General features: G+C 38.7%; 2 protein-coding genes across 2 annotated transcripts in view; one reads left to right on the forward strand and one right to left on the reverse strand.

Moving 5' to 3' along the window:
* The window catches only part of MELK (maternal embryonic leucine zipper kinase), a 91,634-nt gene that overhangs the window by 34,497 nt on the left and 42,558 nt on the right, over positions 1-14,579 (forward strand). The window contains exons 9-10 of the mRNA XM_030293795.2: positions 11,065-11,133; positions 12,727-12,825. Coding sequence (XP_030149655.1) covers positions 11,065-11,133; positions 12,727-12,825 — 168 coding nt within the window. The remainder of the gene's footprint in view (positions 1-11,064; positions 11,134-12,726; positions 12,826-14,579) is intronic.
* On the reverse strand, positions 9,071-10,220 carry LOC115499660 (14-3-3 protein epsilon-like). The gene is given in 3 exon segments (XM_030293796.1): positions 9,071-9,394; positions 9,639-9,987; positions 9,990-10,220. Coding segments are annotated over 3 exon segments (765 nt in total). The 5' UTR covers positions 10,180-10,220; the 3' UTR covers positions 9,071-9,168.

Consider the following 14,579-nt stretch of genomic DNA (forward strand, 5'->3'; position numbering starts at 1 on the left):
TCTTGCATGTACGTACTGAGTAGTAGAATTGCTGGATCCTAGGGTATGACATTTGAAAACTTAACAGATATTGTCAAATTGTGCTCCAGCCTTTTTTTCCCCACATTACACTTCCACCAGCAGTGGTTGAGAGTAGCTGTTTCCCCGTGCTGTCTTTAACATTATTGTTTATAAAAATTTTGGATATTTATAAAACTTTTGGATCTTGGTCAGTTGAATGGGTGAAAATGGCATTTGATTTTTTAAAATTTATGCCATCTGATGTTTTATTCATGTCTTTAGTAATTAGAGTTTGAACAGAGTTCCCATATATTCCTCACCCAGTTTTCCTATTATTAACATCTTACATTACTATGGTACTTTGTTACAACTAAGGAACCAATGGTGGAATATGACTATTCACCAAACTGTTTACATTATTTCTGTTTCACTAGTTTTTCCCTATGTCCTTTTTCTGTTCTAGGATTCTTTCAGAACATCATATTATATTTAGTTATCATATCTTCTTAGCCCTCTCTGATCTGTGATAGTTTCTAGGGATCTTTTATTTTTAAATAAATAATGACTTATTTATTTTAAAACAAGTAATTTGTTGTCCTAAGACTTCTTACTCAATAGTCCATCACTTTCCTATTGATTTGAAAGGATAGTTTTATTATATATTGAATTTCTACATTTACTATTTTTCATGGTTTTTAATTTTCTGTCTATTTTTGTCTGATACATAATTATTTTAGTTGCTGTATCTTTATAATACCATTTCTTTAATGTCTCGTAGAATTAGCCTTTCCTTATTCTATTTTTCCTTGGTGTACTGTTTGTGCCACTTTGCATGTTTCTTAAATATCTCTAATCCAAATTGTCGATTAAAAACCTGAGTAGAATAAGTGTTTTGAGAATTGGGTTTTGGTCTGTATAAGGTACACTTAACCTAGGTTTTGTGGTCTTATCCACAACGATAAACTGACTATTAATGCCTTACTGAAATTGAACTTTATTATGATGTTCCTCATTTACCAACTTAACTCTAAACTTGGCTTTTTTTTTAAACCTGTCTGGACCTAAGTTTCCATACTGTTTATTTGCCTTTGCTTGCTGTTCTTTCAAGTTCACATTTATGTGGCAGCCATGGCATCGGTACCCTTGATTATTAATATATTATTTCACTGCTACAAGGTGAATGTATCAACACGTAATAATCTTCAGTGTTCTTTACATTTATTTATTTGTTTGTTTATTTTAATCCTTTGGGAGGGTAATTTGATATTTTTGGTAAATCAAATATTTCTTCTGTGGAATAAATATGGTATAAAATGTCTAATTCTTGTTCAGTAGAGATTTAACCTTCCTAATTAATATTATTTACTAATGCTGTATATTCTTTGTTTCCCCTACTCTGAATTTCATCTTTTAGTTTTTCATGTATTTGCAAGTTGAAAATTGATTCAAATTAGGACTTTTATGCATTATTGTGGAATTTAATTTCACACATTATAGATTTTGAAATTTATTGTAATCTTGGCTCAGAACTATTGTTCCGAGGCGCGGTGTAATACAGTCTGCTGGTTGAATCTAATTAAGGTGTCGTATCACTTGCATGCAGTATGTATCTTTGTCTAGAATGTTCTAAAATTCCTCAGTTGGGAATAACACTTCCTTCGGTTCTTGGTCGATAGAAAACCCCAGCAATATTTGATATACTATATGTAACTATTTAAGAAGCAGACTTTGTTTATCTTTTGCATTTTTTGATTATTTTAACCAAAATGCTCAGTTGCAGTTTCTAGCATGATTACCGACAGATCGGGCATTAATCTTATTAATGTCACCTATATTCATTTACCATCACTGTGTTCAAAGACAAGCATGACCATACTCCAGTTTGGGGTACACAAATATTATAGAAGTATAAATAATTTAGTAAATGAAAGTTGAATAGCTTGCAAGTAAAATTGCTTTCTAACAAGTATAATTTATAATTTTAAAGAAAATGAGCACATTATCTTTTTATGAGATTATATTTTACAATTATTGAGTTGACTATATACTGTAATTATGTGTTGGAGAGATGGCCTGCCTTTCTTACAACCATGTGAAAACGAGCAATTTCAAGCTGTCTAGAATTCCCAGGATTATCTTGCTTGGCCCACAGGGTTTTTTCCCCCCTCTTTCTTGGTTTCTGTCTCTATTACCCATTTCTTGCTCTCATTTGCAAGGTAATCGTCCCTTAAGTAAACAAGAATTCTCTAAAGACTGAGCAGAAACCAGGGTTAAGTTGCACAGCCCTGGCTGACAGGGCCTTTTGTGGACATGTTCTTCTCCAGCAGAATTGCTTGTCTCGAGGTCTTTTCTATTTGCTCTTTGCGTATGCTTCCAATATTTAAATAAGGAGCCTTTTCTCCCTGTTTACGTCTAGGCTTCCTTAGACTTTCCAGCACAGTACAATAGAATAAGTATTGTATGTCTCTACTAGTCCCATCTCCACCCCTTTTTACAGTGTTTTCAACTTAGGCACTATTGCCATTTTGGACTACATGATTCTTTTCTAAGGGGGCTGTCGTATGCATTGCAAAAAGTTTAGCAGCGTCCCTGCCCTTTACTCACTAGATGCCAGTAGTAACTCCCAAGTCATGACAGTAAGAAATGTCTCCAATTGCTAAGAGAGTAGATCTTAAAAGTTTTCATCATAAGAAAAACACTAAGCAAACAAAACTAGTAACTATGTGTGGTGATGGGTATGAACTAAACTTATTGTGGTAATCATTTCATAATATATACATATATCAAATCATTATGTGGCACACATAAAAAAGCCTCCACACAGTGCTAGATGTCTCCTAGCACTGGGGAACAAAATCGCGCCAGCTGAGAACCAGTGCCTTATGATATTGAACAAATGCTTGAATTCCCTGGCTGAGACTTAGATTCTTCATCTGTGTTATGTGGTTAATAATCCTTGCTTACTGCACAGGTTAAAATACAATAAAAATGTATTTTAAAGTATCATGTACAAATAAGAGGTTGGGTTAAGCCTGGCACCAGAACTCGGCTCTGAATTCCGTTTCTGTCATATCCCAGTGCAGAGAATGAAGCTGAGAATGTCAGGTCTTGGTGATGGGTCACAGGTCTCATGACTTCCAGTAGATGGTACTCTGCAGAGCTCTTCTGTCCAAACAGGGAAAGTGGGTGGGTACACTTCAGGAAGTAAAAGGAGCAGCGCTTGACTAGATGATGTATGTGTTCCTTCCCAGGCTGTCTGGTGGCAGCTGCAGTGGGGCAGGGCTCCATTGGGAGGACACATGGCATTCCTCAGAATGACTCTAGCCTTTCTTACGATACTGAGTATTTAGCACTCTGGTGTGCATGGTTTTTGGCCAGCCTACCCATCTCTGGTCCGTTACTATTTTGGGCATCCCTATCTCCTTCCTATGTATTTCGGGTTCAACAAACATTTATTGTGTCTAATGTGCAAGGCATTGTGTTGAGTGCTTTCACATATTCTCTTTTACTCCTTTTATAATCCTATAGGTGGAATTACTTGTTTCACAGGTAGTAACAACAGTAGTAGTAATACTAGTATTAGTAATAGAGGCAGCAGTAGTAGAAACTAACATACATGGAGTTCTTACTGTATGCCTGGCACTGTGCCCAGTGCTTTTCTGTATGAAAGCACTGAATCCTAGCAACATTTTTTTGTGTGGGCACTATTATTTTGCTTCTTTTTACAGGTGTGGAAACCAAGGCACAGTGAAATTCAAAGGCTCATCCACACGGCTAGTAAGAGGTAGATTTTGGATTCGAATTTAGGCAAATTGTCTCCAGAGCCTATTTTCTTAGGAAACAATGTCAGAGAGATTAAGTAACTTGTACAAGTTCATGGAACTACTATGAAGTAGGCTGGGATTCACATGATGACTCCGGTCCATCGCCGTTTCCAGCGTGCCAAGCACCACACTTATCATTCACCTGTTCTTGCCTCTTTCTGGGTAGGATAGCTTCTGTGGTGCTAACTTATAGCACAATAAGAAGATCTATTAGAAGATAGGTCATGAATTCAAGATGGGATGATAAAAGGGGTGATAAAAGAGGCAGAGAGGAACTTGGAATCAGCCTGGTGGAGCTTTTCTTATTCAGTACTTTGGTCTGGAAGGTACTTTCTGAATTTAAAGTCATAACATTTCTTTTATTTTGATAGATCTGGTGATGGGCCTATTATCTGTGTTGGAGCAGACCAGAAAGGGCCAGAACCTAGAACCAGACTTATCCCCGGGGTGGGCAGGTGCTGGTGGGAGAGAAGTATGCGAGGAGTTAAACCCTTATAGATGGTGTATTAGTTTCCTAGGGTTGTTGTAACAGAGCACTGCGAGGTAGTGCCTTAAAGTAACAAAAATTTATTCTCTCACAGTTCTGGAGGCTAGAAGTCCAAATCAAGGTGTCGATAGGGCCATGTTCTCTTTGAAGGTTCCAGGGGAGAATCCTTCTTGGCCTTTTTCTAGCTTCTGGTGTTTTCTGGCAATCTTTGGAAGTCCTTGAATTGTAGACGCATCACTCTAGTCTCTGCCTCTGTCTTCACATGGCCTACTTCCTTGTGTCTTTGTGTCTTTGTGTCCAGATTTTCTTCTTTATAAGGACACCAGTCATACTGAATTTAGGGTCTACTCCTACCCAGTATGACCTCATATGGATTTAATTACATCTGCAAAAGACTGTATTTTAAAATAAAAATGCATTCACAGGTTCTGAGTGGACATGTGTTTTGAGGAGCAGCATTTAACCCAGTGCAGATGGTATCCAGGGAATAAGCAGCAAAAGGCTCCACAATCAGCTTGAGGGGAGACCCACCAGAGTACATGGGGGTTCTGACCAGTGAGTGAAGCATGACAGAGGATATCTAGGAACAGGTTGTGATCAGAGATTCAGCTATGTCAAAACCATTTATTTGATCAGTGTAAGCAGATAGGAGAATCTTTACCCTAGGCCGGTCTCTACTTTCTTTAGGACAATGGCAAGAGCAAGCCAAACTGTTTGAGAGAACAGGCAAATGATCAGGTTGTTAAGAAAGAGAACAAGTTAAGACACCCAGGATTTGAATCATGAGAGGCCTTGGTCTCAGGAATAAGGAAAAGCTCAGGCATGAGGGTGGGACCAACTAGGTCAGGGCCAGTCCCACAGCAATTGATTTACTGCTCAGTCCTAGAGAGTTGGCAGAAGCAGGTAAAAATCCGCACTTCCTAGGGATGCGCCTGGAGACCAGGTGGCATGGAGCAAGGAGTGAATGAAAGTCTTTATCAATGTAATTTGGAAACAGATTGTCAGTTTTCAACATTGGCTAGTGTTAAGGTGCCCTAGTAAGGTGTAAGTAATAGTGGGCTCTCTGGATGATACTGAGTGTGCTGGACAAAGGATCTTGAAAAACTTAATGATATTAAATGTCATTTGTAAAATGAAAGAAAGCTCTTATCCTTCCTGGGAAACACTTTGTAAGGTTAGCCTCTCTGCTCTCATCAGAGAAGCTGAGTCAGAGACTGAGTTGTTTTGACATTGACACCTTTTCTTTTTTTAAAAAAATTTTTCTTAATGTTTGTTTATTTTTGAGAGAGAGAGAGAGAGAGAGAGCGAGTGAGCGAGCATGAGTTGGGGAGGGACAGAGAGAGAGGGAGACAGAATCTGAGAGGGAGAGCTTCAGCACAGAGCCCTATGCGGGGCTCAAACCCAGGAACCCTGAGCTGATGTTGGATGCCTAACCGACTGAGTCACCCAGGTGCCCCATCGATACCTTTTCTTTTAAAATTTATTGCTTGATAATGCTTCTTTGGAACTTTGATTATTTCTTTAATACAATTAAAATCCAGCCTGCCATGTAGTTCTAGGACTCTGAGCAACCCATATTGTGTCTGTTTCTCCTCTTACCTTGGAGTTGGGCTGATTTCTGTGAGGATTGTGTCCTAGACAGCTTATAAGAACAGAGAACCCCAATGCTTGTGCTAGTCAATGGCTTCTCCATCTACCTGCCTCTACTCTTCTAGCCTTATTTAAACACTAGGCTTTATGCATGCACGTGCATGTTCATGTGTGCTTGCCTTTGTCTCCCTGGATGTATATCATATTTATTTCATTTTTTTTTTTTTTTGAGAGAGAGAGAGAGGGCGTAAGTGAGTGAGGGGCAGAGAGAGAGAGAGAGAGAGAGAGAGAAGTGGGGTTCACCTGAAGCGGGCTTGTATTTACCCGAACTGGGGATCAAACTCACCCGATGTGGGACTTGAGCTCATGAATTGTGAGATCATGACCTGAGTCGAAATCAGATGCTTAATGACTAAGGCACCCAGGTGCTCTTGTATATTATATAACTCATCATCCTTTAAAAAAATTTTTTTTTTGACATTTATTCATTTTTTGAGAGAGAGAGACAGAGCATGAGCAGGAGTGGGGCAGAGAGAGAGGGAGACACAGCATCCGAAGCAGGCTCCAGGCTCCAAGCTGTCAGCACAGAGCCTGATGTGGGGCTCGAACACACAAACTGTGAGATCATGACCAGAGCTGAAGTCAGTCTCTCAACTGACTGGGCCACTCAGGTGCCCCTCTAACTCAGGATCCTTATTCAGTACATTTTGTCTTCTGTCATTAGTTTTGGTGACCCTCTGGAATTTGCCAGTAGTCTATGTCCCTTAGTTCCCAAAATTATCATAAGCAATTCTGTGATGAATGTTACTGTTCATATATTTTATATACCAAATTGTTTGCTTAGGATAAATTGCTAGAAGTGAAATTGCTGAATCAAGGATATGCAGTTTTGAATGTTTTTTAAATGTATTTCACAATTATTCTCCGGGAAAGCTTATATTCTCTAGTTGTATATATATAAGCCCTCTTGTTCCTGAACTCTTAGTAATACTAAATGTTTTTCTTAAGTTTGTCAGTTTGATAGATAACAGATGGTACCATATTCTTTTTTAAATTATTACTTTTTAATTACTTGATTATTTGGACATATTTTCATGTTTATTGGCCATTTAAAAGTTCTTGTTTTAGGAATTACCTGTGAATAGTTTTTGCTCATTTTCCTTTGGAGTGTGCTTTTCATCCTCTTCCTTCATTTATTAAACAAATATTAATTGAGTAACTTTTCTGTGCCAGGACCAGGTAGTATTCTTTGTGAGCAGCCCTGATAAGATCTCTGTGATTAAGGAGCTTACATTCTATTGTAGTGAGACAGAAAATAAACAAATATGTAATATGATGAGTGGGGATAAGGACTGAAGGTAAAGTAGGCATGAAAGGGAGGTAGCAAATGATTGTGGGGGATGCTGTGTTATGAAATGGGTCATGGGAGTCCTCACTGACACCACTAGTATATAAGTGGAGACCTGAAGCTAAAGGCAAAAGCTCTGCTGATTTTGGGGGAAAGCATTATAAGACAGAGGAGACAACCAGTGCAAAGGCCCCGAGGTTGGACTGTGTTTGACATGTGACCATAGTTTGGTGAATGAAGGGGAGCGTTAGGAGGCGAGTCTGAGAGGCAGACTCAGCAGCAAGGAGTTGAATGGATGTGGGGATGTAGAGCATGCATGCAGGGCTTTGGAACCAGAGTAAGGTATTTGGATTTTATTCTGAGTGATCTGGGGGAGCACTGAAGAGTTTTGAGTGGTGAAGTGGCATATTTTAAGAGATGTTTTAAGAGAACATTGGTGGTAGTAAGTGGAGACTAGACTAGGAGGTGGTCAGTAGTGGAATCTGGAAGATCAGTCAGGAGCCTCTTGCAATATGCCAGATGGGAGACACTAGTGGTGTGGTGGAAGTGACAAGTGATTCTGGATAGATTTTCCAACATAGAACCAATGGATTTTGCTGATGGAGATGATGTGAAGTGTGAGAGAAAGAGGAGTTAAAGATGACTCTGGTTTTTGGCCATTTGAGGAGATGGGGGAAATGTGGGCAGAACAGGTTGGCTGGTAAAATCTTAGTGATTTGTAAGAGTTTTTTATGTGATGAAGTTTATTAATATTTAGTCATTTAGGTGGAAAAAGTTTTTTTCCCTCAATTTGTTGTTAGTTAACTTTGTTAGTGCTGTTTTGTTGTACAGAAATGTCAACTGTTAGTCTTTACAGGTTTTGGTTTTGCTGTCATGTTTAGAAAGATTCTAAAAATAATCACCTAGTCTTGATCCTCTATGGTTTTGTATTTGCATTCACTCTTTAATCTGGATGGAGTTAATTTTGGTATAAGCTTAATTAAAATCTTAATTTTTTTTGGCATTTTTAATTTAGGTTTGTTTTATTTAAGTTTAATGTTAATTCCATGCTGTGTTTCAGTAAGAACAATACAGATTCTGTATGTGGCTCCAGTCAGATATCCAGTAGTACAAATTAGCTTCAAGTTACACATACTGAACAAAAGAGGTTGAGCGAGCGATGTAGGGAAGGGGGGGGCCCAGGGGGGAGAGGGAAGGAGAAGAAACAAAGAATTGAACACGCATGCAGGCTTTTCCATACCACCTTCAATGCTAGCCTGCTTTAGAGGGAGAGTAAAAGTAGGCAGGAATGAGCAGCCACGGATTGTTGAACTGTTACCAGCACCATGCTTTTCAGCAACATTTCAGCAGAGTTTGAAACATTTTTTACAGCAAAACCATTACAACTCTCCGAACAACTTTTAACCACCTCAAGCTAACACCCAATTAATTTTAAACATTGGTATAAAACTCAATTTAAACAGTTAGGAAAAGGAAAAATAATACCACAATGCCTCATAGTGTGATTAACCTCTCTCTTAGATGCTCGCGTCACCTAGAAGTCTAATAGCTTTCAAATATCATTTCCATTTCTAATGGTGATCTTGCCCCACCTGGCAGGAGACAATACAGTAATGCTGAAAAAGCCTCTATGCAGTCTTGTTAGTGTCTTAAAGAACCTAAAAGCTGGGACCAGTAAAATCCACAGAAATTCACTCTTGCCTTTAAGAACTTTTGAAAACGGTTAAAAAAAAAAAAAAAAAAAAAACAAAAAAAAACAAAAAAAAACAAAAACCCAACAGGGCAGGGACCTAAATTCTGAGACCAAATGTAAAAGTCAGATTTGGTGGTTCTCAGTGACAATGGGGGAATTTCCAATGGGGGTGGGATGGGAAGGAATGGGGTGGTCAGAGATGGTTTCTCTTGTTGGCTTTTATGTCTCACTGATTTTCATCTTCCACATCCTGCAGCGCTTCTTTATTCTGCTCTTCACCATCACCCTGCATGTCCGAAGTCCATAGTATCAGATTATCACGTAACAACTGCATGATAAGTGTAGAGTCCTTATAGCTTTCTTCACTCAGCGTATCCAGTTCTGCAATTGCATCATCAAAAGCTGCTTTTGCCAACCTGCAGCCACGATCAGGGGAATTAAGAATTTCATAGGAGAGGGGCACCTGGGTGGCGCAGTCGGTTAAGCGTCCGACTTCAGCCAGGTCATGATCTCGCGGTCCGGGAGTTCGAGCCCCGCATCGGGCTCTGGGCTGATGGCTCAGAGCCTGGAGCCTGTTTCCGATTCTGTGTCTCCCTCTCTCTCTGCCTCTCCCCCGTTCATGCTCTGTCTCTCTCTGTCCCAAAAATAAATAAACGTTGAAAAAACAAATTAAAAAAAAAAAAAAGAATTTCATAGGAGAATACGGAGAAATTGAGAGCAAGACCTAAGCGAATAGGATGCGTTGGTGGAAGTTCTGTCATTGCAATATCACTAGCAGCTTTATAAGCCACTAGGCTGTTCTCCGCAGCCTCCTTCCTGTCATTTCCTGTGGCAAATTCAGCCAGATACCTGTGGTAGTCCCCTTTCATTTTATAATAGAAAACCTTGGACTCGCCAGTGTTAGCTGCTGGAATGAGGTGTTTGTCCAGTACATCCAGAATGTCACAACAGATTAACTTTAGCTCCGTCTCAGCCATTTGCCGATATTCCCGAATCATTTTTAGTTTGTCTTCTCCTCCCTTGTTTTCTTCTTTCTGTTCAATGTGCTGATTATTCTCCAGGAAGCTCTTCTGGCTCCAATCACATTTTTATATGCAACAGATAAGAGGTTTCTTTCTTCAACTGTCAACTCCACATCCATCCCTGCTACTTTCTTCATCGATTCCACCATTTCGTCGTATCGCTCAGCCTGCTCGGCCAGCTTCTCCTGGTACACCAGATCCTCCCGATCATCCATAGCAGCAGCGGCTCCGGAAGGGTCGGCGCAACGGATGGAAGTGGATAGTGTCTCCGACTCTCTCAGCCTCTCACTCCGTGTCTGGGCAGCAAAAATGGCGGCGCCTCCAAATCTTAATTTTTTTCAAATACTTAACCTTTTATTCTAGCATCATTAAACAATTTGTTCTTTGCTAAGAGAAATGATTGTATCATTGCCTCTGAATTGGGAAAGAGGGGTATGTGGCAAGTTGTGTAAAAAGGTATTTTATTACATATTAGTGTTTGGCAAGCCCCTTGTCTTTTCTTTGGCTGATGACTTGGTGCCTATAATTTCTGATTATCCTAGATTGTAAACATTTGTCTCCTGAGTCTCTTTGATCCCCAAAGGAGGTACTTGGCTTAGAAAATGGCTTGCGTCAGTTTCCCTCATTGATTGTGAATTCTGTCCTGTGGATGAAATGTGACCTGTTTTTAACCACAGCCTATGACATGCCACCAAATACTATTTTCTACTACTTCATTTTTTGTCAACTGATAATTGTTCTGAGATTATGAACTAAAATTTGCTCTAGCAATGCAAAAATTGACTACAATGTATACTTGTTGTCCATTTAATCACACTACAGATTCCAAAGCCCTCCACATTTATGTATTCCATACATTCTCTCTGCTCTAGTCCTTCTCTGATATGTGGATAATTTAGAGGGGACGATATTTAATTTACTGAATTTTCTTCTTTAGGGTAAGAAATATATTTCCTATGTTGTTAATAATGTTTACCAGATCTTATAGTTGGGTTAAGTCTTTAAGCTTGGAAGTACACCTCCAGCATTTTGTTACTTAGAAATTTATTTCAAGGCTGATTGAACCTAAATCTCTTAACTGTTTCTTTGTTTTTTTGTAGCGAGGGAAATATGAGGTTCCTAAGTGGCTCTCTTCTAGTAGCGTTCTGCTTCTTCAACAGATGCTACAGGTAAACTTTGTTATTTATATTTAAATAATAGAAGTCTACTGCAGTTGTTTGATCCAACTTTAAGATATCTGTGGTGCTGCTGTATTTGGAAGACAACACCGTTTTCCTATTGGCTTAAAAAAATTCCATTCAGTATATCTACTGCCCTCTACTAGATGCTTTCTTTTCTTTTTATTTATTCTAAAGTTTTATTTATTTAAGTAATCTCTATACCCAGTGTGGGGCCCGAACTCTCATGACCCCGAGGTCAAGAGTTGTATGCTCTTCCAACTGAGCCAGCCAGGTGCCCCTTTTTGAAAATGTATTTTTATTATTTTTTTTTAAGTTAGATGTTTTCTTAATTATGTTGCAAATGCATTTTCTTTTAGACCTCTACCATGTCTTTGCTGATGTGGTTTTCCTTCCTTTTTCTTGAGCATTGTCTGTTTTCTCTGACTAACTCGACCACCGTGTTCCATTTTCTTACTCCCGCTCATGCACATTAAGTGTATAGTAGATAGGGAATAAATGCTTGAATGAGCTGATACACAGTCAAGTGGACCCTATGAACTAATGCGATGATTCTCAAGCTTTAGCACGTATCAGAATTGTCAGGGGCTCGTTAAAACACAGACTGCTAGGTGCCACCCTGAGAGAGTGGCTGATTCAGTAGATCTGGGGTAGGACTAGGAATTTGCCTTTCTAACAAGCTTCCAGATGCTGCTGATGCTGCTGGTCTTGGGACCACACTTTGAGAACCACTGATTTAGGGGAATGGCTTCTGAGGTCTAGGTATCCACCCTGGCAATCAGTAGGCATGCCACTAACCTGGTTCTCATCTGTCAAATGGGGATTCTGACACTGGCCTTACTGCTATGTAGTGTTATGAGGGTAAAATGAGATAAATAGGAAACACTTTGAAAATAGGAGTACCTTATTAGTGCAATATTTTTTTCATTATTATGTATTCAGAATATCTTCCAGTTTTTCCATCTATTAAGCCATCTCCAGTTTTTATTCAAAATTTACTTCAGGCTCACCCACCTTGATTAAGTAGGGCCAGACCACCAAATCTCCATAATGAGATTGAAAACACCTCATCTTTCTTCTGGACTCCAAAAAACTTAATCTTTGTTGATTAATTCTCCTCTCCTCACATTTGAAAATTACAAATGGAAAAGAAAGGTGTGCTTTTCAACTTGTTCTATGTGATTGTAAGCTCATCAGAGGTAGAGATTGCATATTCACTATGAATGCCCTGCATTGTGGCTGCTTGAATATTAAATTGGTGAATATTTCCTGTGAATAGGTTTTCCAGCAAAGACTATTACATCATACAATAGATTGACTGAACTTCATGAATAATGTCCATACCAATGAAGTTCATGTTTGTTAAACATTTATCTTCTAAGCCCGTGTTGGTTGCTATAGTTTTCTTGCCTCTATTGCCTTTTTTAAAGAATTTATTCCAAGGCCATTTTAAGGTCTTTGACAGCATTTTTGTGATGATAAAGTTTACATCTGTTCTGATGAATTTTGAGTTCTCAGGAGTAAAGGAGTTCTGTGTTCCCTATTTGAAATGTTAACCTCTAGCTACTTCTCAATGGCCACTAGGTGGACCCAAAGAAACGGATTTCTGTGAAAAATCTATTGAGCCATCCCTGGATCATGCATGATTACAACTGTCCTGTTGAGTGGCAAAGCAAGAATTCTGTAAGTAAAATGAAGTCTGGTAGAATTTTTCAAAAAACCTTGTTTGATCTTTCTGTGGATTCAGGAACTACACTGATGTGGTTTAAATATAAAAGAAAATGTAGTTTGTAGACTTGTTCATCAGATTGGTGTTTGTGAGGCTTGTAACCTAATTATATATTTGTCTGTTAATCTCTAGGACAGTGGCTCTTAACTTAGGCTGCACATGAGAATCATTGGGACCTTAAAAAAAAATGTCAGGGCATCTGGGTGGTTCAGTTGGTTGGGTGTCTGACTTCAGCTCATGTCATGATCTCATGATTTGTGAGTTCCAGCCCCGTGTTGGGCTCTGTGCTCACAGCTCGGAGCCTGGAGCCTGCTTCCAATTCTGTGTCTCCCATCCCTCTGTCCCTCCCCAGCTTGTGCTGTCTCTCTGTCTCTTTCAAAAAAAATAAAGAAATATTAGAAAAAAAAATGCCTGTGCCCCATCCCAGAACAATTAGTGGATATTTTTAAAGCCTTCCGTGTGTTTCTTGCCTGTAGTCAGGATTGTGAACAGTGCTCTGGAAACCAAAGCAAGTTGCCTAACTCTGCCAAATCTATTTATTTGTCTATAAAAAAGCAGATTAAACCAGTTCTGTCTACTTCCCAGAGTAGTTATAAGGTTATAATGGTTCTCAAACTTTTAAGTCAGAGGACTCCTTATACTCTTAATATTTATTGATTGATTCATTTAAAAGTAACAGTAGCAAACCTATTATATTTTGTCTCAAATTAATATCTTCTGAAAAATAACCTTAAAAAATAAATGTAGCGAAAAGAGTAGCATCTTTGCAAGCTTCTATGTAGTCTAGCTTGATAGAAGACATTTGGATCTCATCTGCTTCTGTATTCAGTCTGTTTTGATATGTTGTTTTGATTGAAGCATATGAAGAAAAAGCCTCACAGATATGTACTAGGAAAAGAGATAAACACTTTAAAAACTTTTTCAGATAATTAGGGATATTCTGTGATAGTCCATTAAAACTTGACAACTGGTAGTTTCTGAAAGGTTAGTTGATTGTGGAATATGAAAGCACATCAATGAAGCTGTCGTACTCTGTTCCATTCAAATCCATCGGTCTGTCCATTGGATTCCTTCCTCATGTAATATTATGCATTGGTCATTTAGAAACTATTGGTTCACTGAGTTATGCATATCTTCCAAATGTTAACACCTTTCAATCATACACTAGAAAAAAATCATATTCCTTTTTTTTAAAGTTTATTGATTTGAGAGAGAGAGAGAGAGCACGCATGTGCTAGTGGGGGAGGAGCAGAGAGAGGGGGGAGAGAGAATCCCAAGCAGGTTCTGTGCTGTCAGTGCAGAGGCTGATGCAGGGCTCGATTCCACAAACCGTTAGATTGTGACCTGAGCTGAGATCAAGAGTTGGATGCTTAACCGACTGAGCCATCCAGGCACCCCAGAATCACATTCCTTAAAATCACTATTGATCTCATCAGAAAAGTCTTTAAGATTTGGAAAGCTGTTAAACTAATAGTGGCAGATACAAATTTTCCAAAATGTTAATTTTTGCTTGAAAGCTCAAATTATATCATTGGCAGCAAATACTGTCAGTTTGTTTTCCTTGAAGTGGCAAATTCATTTTGTTCATTTTTGAGAAAATGCCAAATACCCAAGTCTAAATAATTATAGTTTGCCATTGTTCTTTCAAGTAAAAATGGTGTTTTATGAAGAAAACAGGTAATTCAACTCATAACTCAGTTACACAGGC

This window comes from Lynx canadensis, chromosome D4 (genome assembly GCF_007474595.2).
Source record: "Lynx canadensis isolate LIC74 chromosome D4, mLynCan4.pri.v2, whole genome shotgun sequence".
NCBI classification, from domain to species: domain Eukaryota; kingdom Metazoa; phylum Chordata; class Mammalia; order Carnivora; family Felidae; genus Lynx; species Lynx canadensis.